Raw genomic sequence first — 20,370 nt, 5'->3', positions numbered from 1 at the left:
GCTTCTGAGAATCTATAGTTATAAAAAATGAACCAAGAATTTAGAAGCTGGGTTTAGGAGCTTTTCCAGATTTTCAGAAGCTGACTACCAAGCAACTGCTTCTCGGAATCTAAAACTCTCTTTAAACAAGCCCTACTTCTCAAACAAGACCACGATATTGGTTTGAAAACAAGACCATGATATGCTAAAATAGAGAGGCTGAGGCTAGAGATGGTAACGGGGACCCGCGACCCGAGACCCGATGGGTATTTACTCCATTAGGGTATGGGTATGAGCTAAATATATTACCCGTGGGTAAGTAATTGGGCAAATACTTTTACCCGATGAGTACGCGGGTATTGAAATGTTCTTATGATCCCTATACCCGTTTACCCATGGGTAATAAATACCCGCAAGTCTAAATGCATGTCATAGTCTAATATCAAATTAGCTTAGCCTAATTAACCAAAATCATAGGTATTTAAATCATCCATACCTTTTCCACCACATTATATGAATGTGTGATGTCCTAAGTATCTAGCGTCTATGCAATATAATGTATGGAAACTGTGATATTTAGATTGTTTTGAACTTTCGCGGGTATATGGGTGACCCGACGGGTAAGGTTTTCCCAAGCGGGTATAGGTATGGATAAATTTTCTTACCCATGACGAGTATGGATATTTTAATGGTATGAAATTTTATTAGTGGATATGGATATGGATATGGGATAGTAATACCCGATGGGTATTTATCCATTGCCATTCCTAACTGAGGCTTAGCTTAGGTTGCTAATGGGCCCGTGATACAATACTGGCCCATGTTGCCTCGCCCGGGCAGTCAAGAGCCCGCGAGTCCCAGGGCACTTGCAGGTTGCAGCACACCACAAACTCCAAAAATTTTCATCGGATGCATCGCTGCTCTTGTCAATTGCGCTTTGTCACTGCGTGGTTTCATCAGGAGAGAACACAGTTTCGTATTATCCGCGATCGATCGATAGCAGCAACCAACCAACCAAGCCACATCAACAGTGAGATTGACTGATTCTGTGAGGCTTTGAGCTCGAGCTCTTGGCCGGCCGTCGTCATGGACCGCTCGCCGACGAACGCCGGCCGCGCGCGGCACGGGCTCCTCGGCCGCGTCTCCGGACTCTTCTCCTCGCCGTCACCCAGCCACCATCAGCGTTCCTACGACGAGGTACACATCCTATAACACCCCGATCGATGATCGACGAGATGGATCTCCGTATAGCTTGCGATTGTTTTGATCGTCATCGTGTGTTGCACTCAATGGCAAGGCGGTGGTGGCGAAGCTGAAGGAGGAGCTCGAGAAGCAGCGCGATCTCAAGGAGACGTACAAGGCTCGGCTGGAGAGCACGCAGGCGTATCTCAGGTTCTGCCTCGATGTCGCCCAGGAGCACGGCTTCTTGCACCTCATGTCCAGCTCCAACGGCGACGGCGAGTCGTGCTCCCCTCCCCGCGACGCCCGAGATGCCGACGACGACGACGACGAAGAGGATGGTGCAGAAGCACCGGCCTGCGACCCGTACTTCGCCACCACCAGAGACCTCGCCGTGCAGCACGGCTGGTCCGTCTCTCCGGACGAGGTGCGTGAAACATTTGTTGATTTATTGTTCGTCGATCACAGCTGCGCCGCCATGCATCCGAGCCTATCTTGTGATGCTCCGAGCCTCCGACCATGGATAGCAGATCGAGCTGCACGAGATGATAGGGGAAGGGTCGACGGCGGAGGTGTACAGGGCGACGTGGAGGGGGCTCGACGTGGCGGTGAAGTGGATGCGCGCCGAGTTCTTCCTCGCCGACCCGGGCCGCGGCGAGGCGTTCTTCGCGCAGGAGCTCGACGCGCTGTCGCGGCAGCGGCACCCGCACGTGCTGCGGCTGATGGCCGCGTGCCTGCGGCCCCCGGCGAGCTGCTTCCTCGTGACGGAGCTTCTGGCCGGCGCGACGCTGGCGCGGTGGCTGCACGGGGACGACGGGGGCAGACGGGAGAGGCGGCGCCCGTCCTCGCCGCCGCCGCTGGTGGACAGGGTGAGCAGAGCGCTGGAGATCGCGCTGGCGATGCGCTACCTCCACGAGCAGACGCCGACGGTCGTGCACCGCGACCTGAAGCCGAGCAACGTGCTCCTCGACGGCGATTCGCGCGTGCGTGTCGCCGACTTCGGCCACGCCAGGTTCTTGCCGGACGGCACGGCGGCGCTCACCGGCGAGACAGGTAAAAAAATGATTTTTTTATTTTTAAACCTTTTTAAAAAATAATTTTATTACTAAACCTCCGGGAAAAATATTTTCACCACATGAACCTTTTGACCACGCCACTAATATTGACGTGACCAAACGGCTTGCCACGCCATTGTCGATGGCGTGACAGCATTGTCTTTCCATACCACTGACAATGGCGTGCCATGGAACGCCGATTAGGCTGCGTGACAGTGTTGTCTTGTCACGCCAATGTTATTGGTGTGGCCAAAAGATTCAGATTTGGAAATATTTTTCCCGGAGGTTTAGTAATAAAATTATCTCTTAAAAATGTTTAAAAAATAAAAAATTTCTTAAAAAATCCAATCTTGCTCCATGCATGTTCGTCATACTTACCTTCAACTAGAAAAAAAAAATGTAGTCACTGAATTAATCACTTAACTCTGAATTTTGAGTTCTGATCAGTTCAACATTTTTAGGGACTTATGTGTATATGGCTCCCGAAATCATTCGCTGTGAACCATACACCGAGAAATGCGACGTCTACAGCTTCGGCATCATACTGAACGAGCTAGTAACCGGGGAGCATCCGTATATAGATACTGGTTACGGGCCTAGCAAGGTAAAAATTTCCATTACGTCAATCTGTTTCTACAGGCAACTAATTCATAATCAGTTCTGCTCATGGCTGACACAATGTTGTGTTGTCGTCGTAGATTGCTTTGGAAGTAGCAGATGGGAAATTAAGGCCAAAACTTGCAGAAAGAGGCGTGAATTCTAGCGTCCTGAATGATCTCATCTGTGGAATGTGGGATGCTGAGCCTTCAAGAAGGCCTTCATTTGCCACTATAACCTCGGCACTCCAAGAAATCAAGCAGCAGCTTATGTAACAAAAGAGGACAGAACTAGCGTCTTTATTTATTTGAAACTTGGTTGCACGGGAACAAAACTATAGCTTGCTTTGAACCTTTATTTTGGCCCCTTCTATAGTGGTTGCTCTGAACTTTTCGTTCTCCTGATGATTGCACCACTTGCACAGCTCTGAGAAAATTATCAATATGCCACTTTATAGAGATGACTTCTATAAAATATCACTCTCTGTAGTATACCCATAAAAATGACATCTATAAGCTACACTTCTCGGTAAAATGTTATTATAAAGTTTTTGAAGCTGTTTTCTATTCTTTTAGCAATCAAATTACATGCGAAAGGGCTAAAATGCCCTGGCTCTGTTTTCTGGACAGAAGAGGCAACCGCAGCAACCACTCTAAACAGCCAGCCAGCATCACTAGCCGGAGCCTTGCACAATTGCATCCAGCCGCACCCAGACGGACGGAAATGTTAATCCGTTGACTCGATCGCCTGCCGCGGTGCTTGCCTCCTCCTGCTCGGCAGCAGATCATGTCGATCTCCCCGATTAGTAATTCGATCACCTCGCCAGCAAGTCACTGCCAGCATTAGCTCTCTTTGTCGTCGCCTCCATGGCTCCATCACCTACATAGGATTTGATTATTTTGTCCCCCGTTAAAAAACAAGATCAATATAAGAGCTAACTGCTAGCTCTAAATTTTTTCATATCAATATCAACTTATACAATAATTACACATAAACATATGCTACATCATCCATACATGGTCAATCTATAATACACACAATATCTCGGTGCTTGTACTACAGCTGGCTATAAATCTGTAACCCGCTTTTTTTTCCGTCTCCTCCACGTAAGCATAAATATGACGTGGTATTTTTTAGAGGCCGGTTATATCACTCATTTAACTCGCTCTAAGCTTCACACCTCGATACTCCTGCAGTACCACTCCAGATGATCATACTGACAAACACTTGACTTGAGTTAAAAATGCATTCAGATGATGAATATAGATAGATTGTGTTTTTTTTATAGTTGAAAGATAAAAAAAAATTATATGGTTTTTTGCTAGCTATTTAAAGAAGTAAACAAGTAATTAACTGCTACAAAGTTAAAAATCTACTTTAGAAATATAAGATGATAAAATTTTATATAGAAACATTTTTTATAAAAACATTTAAAAAACATACACATACAAACCCAAAAAATAATCTACACCGTAGAGAAAAAAGAGCACATCGATAGTCCCAGTTGCCAATAGATCGCCAAACTGGAGCCAAGAGGGAAGGAGGAACTTCACAGCTGCCATTTTGTGATTTTTGTCGCAGGGATGAGAAGCCCAGCATTCTATGGGCCGAATTCGTCTTTTGCAATGGGCCTTCTTGTGGGCTTTAAGCCCATGTGCGTGAACGTATATGGACGCGTCGTCTTGCAGGCAACCAGCCCGGACAGAACCCGCCGCCCCCGCCCCCGCCGCCGCCGTCGCCGTCGCCGCACCGGCTCAGCTCGCCGCCATGCCCCCCGTCAAGTGGTACTCATCTCTCACCTCTCGCTCTCTCTCTCTCTCCTTCCCAGCGGGGCAACCGTGGCACGCCAGGTCTTCCCCCCCCCCCCCCCTCCTTAACGACGGTTCCCCCGCGGCGCAGGCTGATGCACTGGCACCCGAACCCGGGGGCGACGCTGAACAGCCAGATCCTGGCGGAGGCGTGCGCCTGCGCGGAGTCCCTCGGCGGATCCAAGGACGGGCGGTGGAAGACCTCCATCATCTTCTACCGAGCGATGGCGCGCGACGGGGCCTCCGCCGCCGCGGGCGGGGCGCCGCCGCAGCAGCCCCCCGACGTGCCCCGGGAGCTCCTCGGCGTCGCGCTGCACGAGCGCCCGGGGCTCTACTTCTCCATCCTCCGGGCGCAGCGGCTCGTCCTCCAGGCCGACTCCGCTTTTCCCCAGGTCATGGAGAAGCTCCAGTCCTACAAGGCCCGCGTCACCCTCAACTTCGAGGTCATATTTGCCCTTTTTTCTCCCCGATTTGTTATTTGACGCTCAAATTTAGGGATTTAGCCGTTTAGGTCAGTAGACTGAGGATTTCAAGCTGGAATGTGCAAAGTTTTGCTTTGCTCCTAGCAACCTAAGTGAATGTAGCGTTATCTTCGCATAGAGATGGATTGGGCTTTTATTTGCCTGAATGAATCCCATTCCTGAGACATTTACGTGATCTTTCCACCAGGAGAAAAGCTGTTACACGAGTTTGCGAGGGCAAGTGATGCTGGTCAACCAGGATAGATTAAGGCTGTAAAAACCTCATATTTCTAATAATGAAAGGCTATATGTACAATTTTTTTCTTACATAAGCTTATATGTCACACTACGATTGATTCTACAACTATTTGTGATACAAAAGCTGCTCCTCAAGTCTGTTGAGGTTGCCAAGGAATTTCCCTTTCCACCACCTTTTTATAATATTTTAGTTTATGATTCTACAATTTACCCGTAGAGCTTGTTATTTCAGGAGTGAGACATCTGACAAGTTTTATTGCTGTTTTATTCTGCTACTGTGTGCATGATATTGTCTCACATGCAAGTTCAGTTTATTGGATCCACTTGTGTGCTATTAAAATAGTTGTTTTCATCTGCAGGGGTTTCAGTATCAACTAGGTGATTTTTGTTTGAGGATTGGAAAATGTGTTCCTAACAATTCAGAAACACTAAGGGGAATCATGATGGAGGTAACATTCCTTTTCCTTTCTTTTATTTGTTTTGACTTTAGCCTGCTGGCCTTTAGCAGCTGATAGATTGTTCTCTTTTTCTTAGTAAAAGATGATAGTCAAACCAAATGCAATGAAGCAGCAGTATAAAATTTAAGATTGAGCAATTACGGTCACAAGGATTTGTTGGACTTTCAATTTGATTCTTTATTCTGGTACTCTGGTACATACTAGTCCTGTGTTACTAGTATTAAGCATTACTATTAGTAGGCTATTAACTGAATCATGTAGGGTGTGCATTGAGCTTGGCGAATTTGAGCAGATGTGCATGCTGATCTTTGGTCGCCTCTCCATTAGTTTATAAGAAGAAATTTGTAAGTTTATGCCTGCATCTTGCTTCTAAGACTCTAGTTTTGAAGTACTTCACAGCTATAAACTTATAAGGCTCTACTATCCTTTCTGGAATATTTGGGAAAACCCGCGCATTATTCGGGCTTACGCACTAACTTGTAAGCATAAAAAAACGGCATGTACTTTTGCATGTGTACTTGTGTAGTTAGCTTGAATTGTTAACTGGAAGGGAGTGAAACTTGATAAGTTCTCCTGTATTAATTTGACTGCAACGTATTAATGAATTATCAGTTCCTTAGTTCGCCTTTGTTACTCAATATCACTATCACTAGCAATGTTGGCATGAAGTTTGATCTTGCTTTCTATGCAGGTAGAGTATTATCCCCTATCTTCCATTGAAAAATCCAGGGCAGTTATGGAAGACTTCTTTGACATATGGCGGGAAACAGTTGATAAAAAATCGTTACCTGGTCATTTCATCCATGTAGAATCTAGCTTTTCAGAATATGGTCTTTCAGATCACTATTCTTTCCAGCACACTGCAGTTCAGTACGCAACTTGTTTGCAACAACTTATGGCTGCCGTGAGGGGCTAGATGTAGAATATTACCTTTTTTTTAACTTGTTCCTGCGACCCTAATAACATCTTATGCGATGAAATGTAATTGTTCTGCAAGGAGTGATACAGTGATTGTTCTGAAAAAAAAATGAGTAGCTATGACCTGTGTTATCACGAGTTCTTGTTGTCAGTAGGGTTTTGTCGATGTCATGTACAATTGTATGTTAACAATGACTGCGTTCTTTTGGTGATAAAATATGAAAAGCTATTTAATTTTTTTATAGCTATTTAATTGTATAAATGATAAAATTGATTACTATAAAGTTAAAAAATCTATTCTAAAAAGGGACGTAAAAGCCGAGTAATAATGAACTTTGTGCTGATAATAATCTGAGCTGTCGCAACCATTTATGAACGTTTCATGTGGATTGCCTCACCAAAAAAATGCCACAATGGCGTGGCAAGTTCTATTATATAGCGCCACTGCTCAAAGCATGCTTGTATGGCCAATTTTGATAGGATAAAATTGTGTTTGGATTCAAGCCAAAATAGCCTGAATTTCCGAAAGTTTAGTTCAATCTTTTTAACAGAATATAATGCATTGCGGTTACCTCAAATAAGTTACGGTCAATTATTATAGATTTTGCATATCAAATATAAAGCTCATAAAAATAATGTACACTATCTTCGTTGCCGATGCATTATACTTCAGTACTGATCTGGGCACTACATACGTTAGTCATTCAAACATACGACTACATAAGGAATTGGGAGCTATATGCCCCAAAGGCTGATGTTGTCAAAACTCCGATTAGGACGTGTGCCCTCTGTTTTAACATATTGCCCAAGTGACTTACATGTGAGCCCCAACTTGCTATGGCTCACATGTTAGTATAACTGCACATCAGCTACGTCAGGGGATCCGGTTCTCTCGTAAACGGCGTGTGTCCTCTGAAAATTTCGGGTTAGGTTTTTCTAGTTTTTTAAATTTCGGGTTTTCAAAATGAATACCCGAAATTAGTGAAAAAAAAATCTAAGAGCCAACATTTTGGGTATTCGCGCAATCGGGTTCGGGTTACCCGTTATAACCCGAACAGTGCTCAATATACTAAAAACATATATTCTGTAGGTCTTTTTGCACACAAAAATAGTAGGGATTCAGTGTCATTTTCCTAAAAAAAACATCAACATTGTTTTAACAATATTTGAGTTGTAAAGCCGTATATATTGTCTCAAATCACACATTAAATCGTTAAAGTTCATAGCCATGAAATATATTTGATCTCAATTCTCAAATCAGAACATAAAACCGCCAAAAAAAACGCATTTGATCTCAAGTCACCAACTCACATGTTGCCATGTTGGTAGTAGAGTTGAAGTCGTTTCCTGTTTGCATCATATATGTCTTTGATGTAGAGGTTAAAATACCGAAGCAAGTGATTGTTGCTCTTATTTCAGGTTTTTGGGTATTTCAGCTACCGAAGACACAAACCTAATTTACCAAAAATAAATTCAGATTTTCCAACTTAGAACCCGCCAATACAGTTCGAACATCAGGTTTTGGTTCTTTTAGTTCCGGGGTCAGTTTTTTCAGCTTCGGTCTTCGGGTTTTGTGGCCCAGTGCTAATGCTCGTGGTGGTTTTTTGTATTCGTTTTAAGCCATAGAATCAGATCGTGCATTTTGCCCATTTTGCTTATAGCAATATGTTTAAGGATTGATCGAAAAAATGCAGAGAATGCAATTGCACAGGCAGATGTTTTAGTTTCTAGGCGAAGAGAAGCATGACGCTACTCGTAAGAAAGAAAAAAAGAGACGTCACGTATAAACAATGGGATAAAATTCTGCCTTTAAAAGAGAAAGAAATGCTGGGACAGGTACACCAGGGGCTCCAGCCATAGCAAATTCTCTTTCGTTTACTTATGTATATCCGGGTAAAATACAAGTGGCAACATTCAGTTGTATTGAGTCCACATAATGCAGTTCAACAGCAGCAAAATGGGAAGCACCGTGTGTACGTGTGCACCAAAAAAAGCTATGATATAGTGTTTTTCCTCCGTAGTATTTACCTTCCATATACTAACTGCAATTGCGGTGATACGCCAGATTTCTCATATGACGTGCTCTGGCTGCTGGAAAATTGATCAGCAGCTGCCAGACTTGTCCTGCAGCAAACCTTGATGGATGAAGCTGAAAATGGGTGGCCAAGGCTGAATAACGGTGCGTATCGCCGCTGATCCGCCGTCAGGAAGCAGAGGGGCACTATATATCCTGACCTATGTGGCGTAGCTGGTTAATGAATCATCAAACATATACATGCTCACTCGTCACTAAGTTTCTCGCATATACAGCCAGGCAACGGATTTGCAAAGAAAGACTCTTCCAGCTTTGGGAATTCTCCAGGCTCCCTGAGGTATGGAGCACCTATTCGCTCTGCGTGTATGCGTTTTACCTCGGAGCTGAATTCATCCCAAGACACCCTTCCTTCATCATATTCATCTACCAGGTTCACAAAACTCATCCTGCAAGACAAACATAATACATTAGAAAAAGAAACCACATGCCAAAGGCAGCTATTTGGCATTGTATGTCTTGTTATGTGCAACAAATATAACTACATAGGACTTCTAAGAAGGAAAAGATGTAACCTATCCGGGTTGATTGTCTTCCTGAAGTTCTCAAAACGTCTATGACCTTGTACAGCTTTTGCCATATTACCATCATACGTGTAAAGAAAGACATCGCTCTGGAGAGCGACAATATAGTCTAGACCAGCAAGCATATTTTGGTGATTTCTGAAGGGCTCAAGTTCCTCTTTTGTTGCAAGGGTAGAATGAGAATAGATATTGGGAAAATCATCCAACAGTGCCTGCATGCTTCCATTGCCAAAAGCTTCACCTGCAACCAAGTAGATTCTGGTGCTTCGTGTGAAACCCAATCCTTTGAGTAGAAGTGAAGTTTCCATAGGAGTCAGAGGGCAACCACCCATACTTCTTCTCTCAGTTCCATTTATTTCTTTCTCCTTCCAATGACTAACCTCATAACGCATCTTACGCAATTCTTCTTCTTCTTCTGATGTCAAGCTATGGCTGCAACCTGTAAAAGCTAGCATATCCTTCTCAAACCTGCAAATTTCACCAATAGTACAACCTGATTCTGTAAGTCTTAATTAAAAAGGTATCCTGGTAGTTTCATCTACACAAACATCTACATTATAAAACGACATGCATAATCTATCAATACAACAAGAACATCTATCGTGTTCTTGGTCAGGTTCGAAATGATTAAACATACAACTATAAGAAAAGCCTTCAAAATTAAGAAAATCAGGATTTCGTTTATTTAACTTAAGAGACTAAATTGTTATGCACAGAACAAAAGTAGTAAGTGCAGACAGAAGCATCACACAACAAAGTGCACTGGACTTGCCTTAGATGGAGAGCAAGATATGGGTTTCCATCCTGGTGCATCCTTGAAACCAAGGTAGCACCAAGATCTTCAATTGCTTGGGAATACTTCAAAGATCTATAGTTAACTCGGCATCTTAATTTCTGAATATAACTAGGAAGGCCATTGTTGGCTAGGCGAGAATCTGTATGAGTAAAGTAAATGACTTTGTGTTTTTTCAGGAGAGGGAGAATTTCATCTCTATAATAATTCACCTGCACAAGATAAAACACTAATGAGTATTTCCTCCTTTCCATCATATATCAATGTAAATTATGGATAAAAAACCTAGTTTCAACCTTTGACCAAGATATTGGAGCTTTAGCCAAAGGCTCAATATGCTTGTATGCAGGGGGTAGCATTTCAACAATATCAATGTCTTCTTTGAGTGACTCAATGAAGTGCCTCCAATTGAAAAGGTCCTTAAATTCACTAATGGAAAGAGGAAATCAGAATAGGCATTATGACTGCAATGATCAAAAGCTTTAGCCTTTAGAAGATTAGGGATGAAGGAAGTGAGAGGTTAAAGTAGAACCTGCCATCTGCCCAGAACGATGTATGATCAAGTGAAGGTAGAACCAATGTAGCCTTCAGGATCTTAGCAACAGCAACCATATCGCATATCTGCAACATAGAAAGTTTATCAGACCATAGCATACAAACTGCAACATAAAATAAAAAGGTAGGATAGTAATCATACCCCAAACCGCATTTGATTCAAACCTCCATTTGCATTAATGAGAATGTAACCATTTGTATGTGAATCTTCCCCTACAAGTTTAGAACAGGCGAGCATACCTTGTTAATAAAGGTGTAGAGAAGAGACCAAAAGTATTCATAAAGACAAAATTACTTTTATGAGAGTTAGAAACAATGCATTGTCTGAACTTTGCGCTGCTTGGCTGGGACCAGACATCAGATGCCTACATGAAGCACCAGCCAAAAAAATGTTATGTCCCAGTAATTAATGCGTGAACCAAAGGACAGGTTTAGGTAGAGATGTATTACTAGCCTCAGGAACATTGTCTTCTGATTCCAGTGTCATCAGCATCCTGTCACGCTCTTTCCCTCCAACATGTCCAAAGTGGCTATCAAATTGATGCCCTCCATCACTGGAGAAGGAGACAGATAGATCCTAGAAACAAGGACAGCACAGAGCCAAATTACACTGTAAGATCAACAATTGGGTCAACAATGCAAGTAGATACAAGCATTGTGAAATGTTAGAACAACCAAATAAGCTTGTACTAATATACAAAATGTTACTGCCAAGGCAATGCTGTGATTCAGATATTGAGTCATTACTAGAGAGGCACAATGATAATAAAATCTAGAAGTGAAATTACTGACTTTGACTTGAAATAATGAGATCAACGCATCCTACTTGGGAAGATCAAACAATGACCAACGATTGGCTGGTAAGCTATAGCTCATGATTGCAGCAGTCTGGATCTTCCATCTCCACCCGGACCCCACAACATGATGCCCCTAGAATTCAACTTGGTACAGGATGAAGTATGCAACCTCTCAAGTCTCAAATTGGGTAAATCTTTGACCTCGATAAACTCGACTTGACCACAAGCTGACTACTACAATCAACTCTTATATGGACAAACAAAATATACTTCCTAAGACCCAAAATTTTACATTCCGTCCAACTGTCAACCGCAAAAGGCACCAAATAAGCGTTTTCATAGTAAATTAGTTGGTATAGACTTACCAAGTAAGCAACAAACTGTCCTTAAATGCTAAATTTGTTGTAAAATGGCCATATTCAAAAGGTCCATGCAAGGCTACAAAGCATACAGTGCAGTAACTCCAATCCGTCATTTCTTCAACCACGCGTTTTTTACCAAGTAAGCAACAAACTGCCTTAAAACCTCTCAAGATTTTGAACATTTCATTTCAACTCTAGTTGCTTTGTCCAGAACATGAAATTGAAAACATGCAATAGGAATAAACTGGATGGCCAAGCTACATGTTTACAATTACCCAGGATCAGAGAGGTTCATGCTGTCTGACAGCTGGTTGTAGGAAGTTAGCATACTTTCATATATATTCTTGAGATCTCCAAATTAAGTAACAGTGAGACCGTTTATTCGTTAAGAGATGTACGGGTAGATACATTTGGGTGAAGGAATCATGCAACTTTCCTAAAACTACACGTGTTGTTGACCCTGAAATTGAAGAAAAAGAAGAAGAAAATATCCCAAAGCAGCAGCTGAAAGTCTAAAAATGGAGAGTGATTTCTAGCTTCCATACCTGCAAATCAGCGTCTCTGTCGTCGCCGGGGAGGGCGAACCACCCGCTCGCCCAGATCTTGCCGACGCCGAGAAGAAGGCACACGCCGCAGAACGCGAGGAACAGCAGGTTCCCAAGCCTCCTCCTCTCCCGGATCCCCAGCCCGAGCACGACCTCGCCGGAACCGGCGCCGGAGCCGGGGCGCTTGAAGATGCGGAACCGGAGTTGCTGCTGACTCTGGTGGTGGTGGTGGTGGTGGCCGCCACCGGGGCCGCCGCCGCCCGCGGACAAAGCCGACGCCTCGAACGACTCGGCCAGGGGGCTCCCGATTCCGTCGCTCCGCGGCGAGCGCGGGGAGCCGATCTGGAGCTCGATCTCCCCGCCGGAGCCGCGCTTGAACGAGTTGGCCCGGCGTGTCATCGACCCACCCCCGGCTATCCGCGGGCTGTGCAACCGCTGGTGGTGATGCTGGTGCAGATGCTCTCCACCGCCTCCGCCGCCACCACCACCGCCACTGCCACTCCCGGCCCCGGCAGCCCCGCCGCCGTGTACGGGCTGGTACCCCATGCGACACGTCGTTGAGCTCCAAATCCGCGCGACTCCCACAGCTGGCGCTAAGCTTTCCTACTTAAGCCTCTCCTCCCACCCACAGTTCCCGCGTGGTCTCGGCATCGAGTGCACGAGTACGGCGGCTAAATTAGGGGAGGCGCCATTAATGGAGCTCGATCTCTTTGGTTGGGAAGTGAGGGGAGGGAGTGAGGTGACGACGAGGGGGAGGAGGAAGGCGCGTAGTGGGAAGCGCACCGAAGGAAACGGTCAGACACGGCTAGGAAAATTACGCATTTGCCATTTGGAGACGCGGTTCAGGCCCGTTTAGTTCGTGTCAAAATGAAGACTCCTTCCCGGACGTCGAAAGGAGATATTAGATACGAATAAAAAAATAAATTTTATAGCTCATATAAAATACGTGATAAATTTTTTGAGCTTAATTAATTTGTCGTTAGTATATATAAATTATTATAGCACTTATACCTAATTATAGATTAATTAGGCTCCAAAGATTTGTGTCATGATTTCTCTAATTAGTTTTTTTTTATTATATTTAATACTCTATTTCGTTGTATAAAGATTCGATGTGATATTTTGGGAAAAAAATTTAGGGAACTAACTTGGCCTAGTCTCCTCACATAATTTTGTAGGAATTTTAAATGAATTAAACTGTTTTACGTGAAAATCCTATAAAATTTACGTCCTTTCATAAAGTCCTTGCTAAATATATCGACCACTATTAATATTTTTTAGAAAATAAAGTTTTATATATCTGTTTTGTTCGGTGACGGATGACAAAGTTATGGTCGATTTCTCGTTGTTAAAGGAAATATGCATCTTTAATGAAGATTATAGAAAGCTAATAATAGCCTAACTACCATTAGCTCTGAAAATTGATATATCATGAATGATCAATCCAATACCTCGTCTATATACTCCCTCCATATTTTTTTCGTTTTTTTCGTTTGATATTATTGACTTTTCATGCATGTAGCGATCGCTATGAGCGATCACCATAGCGATAGAACTGTAGCATCAGTTCTTAGCCATTCACTGAAAAAAAAATTGGTAGCCACAATTACATACGGTCCCTAATATACAGTTCTAAGTTCAATTGATGTGGTGGCATGCACTCTGAGAATATTTGGTCCAGAGACAAAAGAAATGGGATCACCCCTTAAAGGAAATATTCCTCCAAGATACAGAAGAAGCTTATCCTAAAGAATTGGTGGATCTATCATCTATCCAACCCAATTCTCTCTTGTTGATACGAGGATCACACTGCCTTATTGCTAAAAAAAAAAAGGATTGAATAGTCTTAACCCATCACACCTGGTCTCCAAAACCAAACGCATATTTGTTCTAAAAATAAATAAAAGAATTGAAAAGGAGGGGGAAGACGACCTTACCGCCTTCGGTTCTTTTGGCAGATGGAATGAATGCATGAGCCGAACTCAAGGCAGGGGCGTTTAGGCCCTGTTTAGTTCCAACAAAATCATTTCCAAAAATATCACATTAGATCTTTGGACACCTAAAGAGAGTATTAAATATTGATAAAAATTAAAATAAATTATACAGTTATGGGAAAAATCGTAAGACGAATCTTTTGAGCCTAATTAGTACATGATTAGACATAAGTGTTATAACAACCAATATATGCTAATGACGGATTAATTAAACTCAAAAATTTAGGCGGAATCTCAAATTTGTTTTGTAATTAACTATACTTAATACTTCAAATATATGACCATACGTATCGATGTGATATCTCTCTCAAAAATTTTTAGAACTAAAACGGGCCTTAGTTTAGATCTATGTAATATTCGTTGACACGCAAAGTAGAATTTTATTTTTTTTATTGCAATGCGGCTCACATGGATATGAGTTTTGAGCAAAAGCAATCCATTTGGAGTAGATGCTCACGAAGACAGTGTAGCATCCAACAGATTGTTGTTGCTCAAATCTGAAGGGGGTTTAATTACGGAGAATGTGCCGCCCGCTGCACTCACTCTGAGAAAAGAGAAACGGAGAATGTGCCGGCGATCGGGGATAGGGATACGGCTCACGGAGTCTCGTCTCCGGCGACTCGGTGCCCATGTGGCAGCCAGCAAAGTACAGAATCTGCAACTTGGCCGTGAAGAATAATAACTTTTCTTTTAAAAATAAACAGAAGGATCGTTGTACAGATGAAACACTGATGTCAGTAGTCACAAGACTCCATGGCCCGTGGCAGCAGATGACAAAAGGTTTCAGTCTGACGAACAGAGGAGGCTAACAAATGTTCCAAGAAAAAGTCTAACAATAACAACATTTTTTTCGGTTGGATAGAACTGCAATAATAGAGGAGTCATCTTTTCGTTTTTTAAAGAAAAAAATCTAAATGACATATTTACAAAGCTCGGCTCGAGAAAGGATTTCGCGAGCTTTCTCGAGCCGAGCTCGAGCTTCTCACGAGTTTACCTATATATATGCTATTTTTATTTTTCATTTGATGAGATAGTAGATTAAAAATAAATTATTCTATATTTAAATGATAAGTTCATATGTATTAGTATTATATATTAATTACAAATACTATATATAATTTATTTACTACTACCTCCGTCCCATAATAACTTTATTTTTCAATTTCTGTACTTTAACATTTGACCATTCATCTTATTTGAAATTTTTATTAAAAAAGCCTAAAAAAATTAGACACACATAGAGTACTATTTATATTTTACCATCTAGTAACAATAAAAATATTAATCACAAAAAATTTCAAATAAAACGAAGAGTCAAAACATTATATCTAAAAACCAAAAAATAAATTTAATATAGGACAAAGATAGTATGATTTACTTAAGATATTACTTTTGTCAAAAAAAAATATCATCAAAATATAATTTCATATACTCAAACCGAGCTCGAGTCAAGTCTGTCTAAGAGTTCAAAGGTTTGGTAGGCTTTGATTCGAGCTCGACTCGAACTTGTGTCGAGCTCAAGTCTAGATAGGCTGGCTCCTCGAGCACGGCTCGTTGACGGCCCTAGGTGAGAGGCTCTACAACTGCAAATCATTAGGGGACAGAGTTAAAAATTAGCTATTTAATAGTATAAATGATAAAATTAGCTACTCCAAAGTTAAAAATTTATTTTAGAAATGTAAAATGATAAATTTTCTATATAAGAACTTTTTGAAAAAAAAAATACATTGCTTAGTACTTCAAGAAACGTATGTGTACAAGACAAGAAAAATATGAGAATAATCAGGGTAAACATCAGAAGAGATGAAGGATTGCCATCAAACTGAAGTGCAGGACCCAACACAGCAAGATGGCTGACACTGACAGAGGAGTGTGGAGAGGATTTCATGGCCGGAGGAGGTTTGCTTACCTTACCTTCCCACCAACCCTCCAAGCAGCCATGAAAATCATAAGCTTGTTCGTTGCATCCATGTGACAGCAGCTGCTGCCAAGGGAAAACAGCTGTGAATTGAGAAGTGATGGAAGATCTTCAACGAAACAAACACAGTTCATTTCTGTACAGATTCCACAGCAAACTTTGTTTAACAGTGTCTTTATTAACACACGCCCAAGGATCATGTCACAGCAATATGTACATTGAATAATGTTCCAGATTATGAACGAATGAAGTAGCAAGTTGCAGGTAGATTATGCAAATGATAATTGAGAATAGCTACTCATACAAGAAGACACCGTAACCCTTTTTCAACAACCAATCCATGATACCAAGAAAACCATAGTTTTGAAGGATCTTTCAGCAGTGTTTTGGGTGATTCCTCAGCAGCGACAGGTATACTATGCCCAAAGTATTGTTAGTCCAAAGAACAGTAGAGCAGCAAGTGCAAAACAGAACCCTACAATTGTAGCAAATGCCTGCAAGGCAGTAAAGCAATTCGATACATTAGAAAACTGATAGTATCTAACATTTAAATTTAAGCCCCTTTAAATTTCCCTCTGGTTCCTGGTTTAACTGCTCCCAATCGGGATAACAATGGAACAAATTACTACTACTATTTTACCTTTCCTTCTGATTTGAAGTTGAACCTGACTGTGAACCATCTTAACCCTCTATCAACAAAAGGAGCCAATGCAAGTGCCCTGATGTACACCAAACAACTCATCTTTCAGAATATAAACTAGTCAGTTTTGACAAGCAATACATATTCCAAACAACTCATCTTTCAGGATATACTTCAATAGTTCAATTTAATAGTGAAAAATATGATAACAGACTTGGCTGATCCAGAAACAAATCCCATAACAAACCACTAAATTTTCTGAGTTTTACTAACCAATCCTATGAAATTAAACTCACCCTCCTGCTCGAAGAATTTTAGTAACTTGACTGCCAGCCCACACCATTGCCATCAGTTTGAGAAATCTGCTTTTAGAAGTACAAAACTGATTATAAATTTATAATAAATAATAAGAACACCGTGTGTGTGTGCACGCGAGGCAGGGATTGGTTGCAGCTATTACCTTTCTACTGCTGCAGCATAACCCATCTTACCAGGAGCAGGAGAAAAATAAAACCTGAAAAAGTAAGTCATTCAGTTACGCTCTTTCCGAGCTTTTTTACCATTCCTGAAAAAGTATATAGAGGTGTCACATTTTCTAGTGGTACCTAACTCTAGGTATTTTCTTAAGGACCGTAAAATTTCTCTTTCCATTCAATGTCCCTGATAGTGTAGTTAAGGATGGGCATGGGTCGGTCCATAGGTAATCCGTGGCTGGCTAATCTCAAAAATAAAACTTAGTTCATTTAGTTGAACTAGCGCTAGTCACGGATTACCCACGGGCCAACCCAAATAACCCATGCCTCAACCACTTTACACTTGATCAAAATTCTTACACAAGGCACCAAACGTGTAACACCAGGTTGAAAAATAATGGTCCATCACAGTACCATTCATCACTTACCAAACTAATAAGAATGTCGTGACATAGTAGACAGTATTAAGTAGTCCATAGGACAAAACACCAGCAGCACCGTACCTCCTTAGTTTTTCTACCAATCTGACAACACAAAAGGTGATAGATATTAGATAATGCTTATAGGTTGAAATATTAACGGTGCATAAGGAATAATGTCAATCCAAGTACAGTTATCATGATTAAGGAGGAAGTCTGAAAGCTTAAATCTCAATTTTATTAGTTTCAGCCTCAACAAGAAGGATGCATGTAAAATGCTTCTATAATCAGTTAGCATCAAAAAATCAGTATTCCCCCTGCCATTACATGCCATACGTTGCTCCAAAATTTTCTTAAGGTGTTTTTCCCTGCCAACAGTTATTTGAATTAAAAACTAACAAAAGAGTATTGCTTATGATCATGAGAAGCGAGATAGACCCACACCAACTCCTGTGAGGTCTTCCACCTCATTTGATACACTTTGGTGCAAAGCACAGCCTCCAGCCAACAAACTTCTTATGGGACATTATATTTCATGAAACGGATGTGCCTAAATGCTATGCCTTAGAAATCGAGATAGCGAATAACAGTATTATCACTGTTAGCCTTTGGATTTACAGTTAGTTGTGAATACTCTTTAGATGAGAAACTCCATGCTGAATCTTTATGATAATTTACTGAACCTGTGCAAAAGGGGGAAGAAATAGTTCAGCTTTAAAAAAGCACGTGTAGATTGAAGAACAAAAGTACACAGAACAAACATCGTACCAGCGGAGCCTCCTTGTGACTGCTCAGTTCCTTCAGTATTAAACACTTCGATCTAACAAGGAAAAGCAACTCATTTAATTTTTATTTCAATCACAACTACTCAACCTCAGGTATGGTTTTTAACCAGCTTTTTTTTATACCAAGAGCTTATGCCCCAATTGAGCCTTACTTAAATAACTACATATGTGGATTTGCCACTAAAAAAACACATTGCAACAGTGTTCCATTGGTTGGATAGGTATGTAGTAAAATTCAAATGCATTTTCACAAACCGAAGGCTGCAAGCCTGCAACAAGCTGTTTCCTGCACATAAGAAAATCAGCAAAGGATCTTCTATACTTTCATCATAATATCAATCCATTTTAGCTTCAACACATGAATCGGTCACCCCTACCGTCCAGATAGAATTGCACTTTACATAAGCAGAATAACCGAACGCCTACATTGAGATATACAGCTCTGGCCCATCCTGCTATCTGAACTGACAAACAGAACAGGATATAACACTGTCCAACAAGGCCAATACATACTAACAATTCCACAGAATGCATCAGCGTGCCACATTCCGCACTAACAACTAAAGGAACTCACAAGTCACAGCATCAGTTTGCCATGAACTAACTTTTTCGCGGCCCTACCAACTACCGTTCACACACACACAAAAAAAAATGATGCACTCCAAATCTAGTCAATCAAACGCAAAATTCGTGCGCTGCCCAACATAATCCATCCATCGCCACTCGATTAAAACTAAGTAAATCGGAGGAGTCGCTACCTTGTCGGGGTCTTGGGAGCACCGGACGAGAGGCGACGTTGGACACCGACGGAAGGAGACGGAGGAAACCCTAGAGGCGCCGTAAAGAGAGAGGAGGCCGCAAATGGAGGCGGTAGGGAAGGAGGAGGAAGCGCTGCTTGCGAGTCGCACGGCGGCCGCGCGCGGCCGGAGCCGTGCGGCGGCGGGCGGCGCCATGTTTCGCCCCGAACCACGCGTAGCGGTCACTCTCTCCGACGATAGATAGACCGCCCCCAACTCTTTTTCTCTCTTTTATCTCTGTTTGGAAAGAAAACGAATGCTCACCTCCCTCTTGGTCAGTATGTGACCTTACAGTGCAGAATACTTCATATTCTATTCTATTGTTGATATTTTGTTTCGGTCTTTTCTCTTGTTATATTTTATTTAATATCTATCTTTTAAATTATATATAGTATCGTTAGATATTTCACTGTTCATGTGTATCTTTCTCTCTCATTCGTTCAGGTGGGACTATGACAGCATCTGCGTCGTTGTATCCAGTGCATACAACCTACATAGTTTAACCACCGTTGTTGGATTCGATTTTTACCATCTCCTATGAGCTACTTTATATCTAGATAAATATCGACATAAGGAAAGACTCGTTGCTTAGACATGGCTGAATATAAGGATCAAGGAGGAGGATAATTATGTCGAAGGAAGAAGGTCGTGGTGCTTGTCTTGTCAGATGTCACTTGATGAGGCTGCATCATAAATCAATGACGGCTATTTTTTTTTGATAAAGGGCCGAAGTCCGGCTTTTCATTAAAGCTTGAAAACAAGGTTTGGAGGGACGGGGATTAACCGGTTTTACATAGCGCACCATATGACTGACCAAAACCACAACAACAGCTCCTGCAAAACTACAGCGGCTACACAAACAAACAACTATTCTCATCACATGCTTCTTGGCCTAACTTTTTTCACTTTATTGATAAGATACTTGTATGCCTCCATTGATCTCTAAGTAGAGAGGAGGAGCGT

At 42.0% G+C, this 20,370-nt stretch overlaps 4 protein-coding genes across 4 annotated transcripts; 2 read left to right on the top strand and 2 right to left on the bottom strand.

The window, feature by feature from the left end:
* The first annotated feature begins 1,065 nt into the window (after window positions 1-1,065).
* LOC121055293 (serine/threonine-protein kinase EDR1-like) lies at window positions 1,066-3,133 on the top strand. The gene is given in 5 exon segments (XM_040527335.1): window positions 1,066-1,153; window positions 1,251-1,589; window positions 1,627-2,170; window positions 2,661-2,817; window positions 2,912-3,133. Coding segments are annotated over 5 exon segments (1,302 nt in total). The 3' UTR covers window positions 3,086-3,133.
* Window positions 3,134-4,527: 1,394 nt separating this feature from the next.
* Window positions 4,528-6,935, top strand: LOC121055325 (mediator of RNA polymerase II transcription subunit 20a-like). The gene is made up of 4 exons (XM_040527559.1): window positions 4,528-4,594; window positions 4,710-5,061; window positions 5,697-5,786; window positions 6,487-6,935. Exons 1-4 carry the CDS (start codon window positions 4,578-4,580, stop codon window positions 6,709-6,711), a joined length of 684 nt encoding a protein of 227 aa, XP_040383493.1. The 5' UTR covers window positions 4,528-4,577; the 3' UTR covers window positions 6,712-6,935.
* Window positions 6,936-8,497: 1,562 nt separating this feature from the next.
* Window positions 8,498-13,129, bottom strand: LOC102722894 (O-fucosyltransferase 35). Its single transcript, XM_040527761.1, has 9 exons — window positions 12,382-13,129; window positions 11,132-11,254; window positions 10,973-11,042; window positions 10,820-10,890; window positions 10,655-10,743; window positions 10,419-10,551; window positions 10,102-10,334; window positions 9,321-9,797; window positions 8,498-9,194 (listed from the first exon to the last, which is right to left on the bottom strand). The coding sequence occupies exons 1-9, from the start codon at window positions 12,925-12,927 to the stop codon at window positions 8,993-8,995; spliced, it is 1,944 nt and encodes a 647-aa protein (XP_040383695.1). The 5' UTR covers window positions 12,928-13,129; the 3' UTR covers window positions 8,498-8,992.
* Window positions 13,130-15,847: 2,718 nt separating this feature from the next.
* On the bottom strand, window positions 15,848-19,660 carry LOC102722611. The gene is made up of 9 exons (XM_040527891.1): window positions 19,369-19,660; window positions 18,594-18,645; window positions 18,460-18,508; window positions 17,835-17,930; window positions 17,394-17,447; window positions 17,230-17,295; window positions 16,934-17,012; window positions 16,285-16,787; window positions 15,848-15,958 (listed from the first exon to the last, which is right to left on the bottom strand). Exons 1-8 carry the CDS (start codon window positions 19,561-19,563, stop codon window positions 16,710-16,712), a joined length of 669 nt encoding a protein of 222 aa, XP_040383825.1. The 5' UTR covers window positions 19,564-19,660; the 3' UTR covers window positions 15,848-15,958; window positions 16,285-16,709.
* Window positions 19,661-20,370: the final 710 nt, after the last annotated feature.

This window comes from Oryza brachyantha, chromosome 9 (genome assembly GCF_000231095.2).
Source record: "Oryza brachyantha chromosome 9, ObraRS2, whole genome shotgun sequence".
Taxonomy (NCBI): Eukaryota; Viridiplantae; Streptophyta; class Magnoliopsida; order Poales; family Poaceae; genus Oryza; species Oryza brachyantha.
Note: the sequence above shows the minus strand (reverse complement) of the source record. Positions and strands in the feature narration are given on the sequence as shown.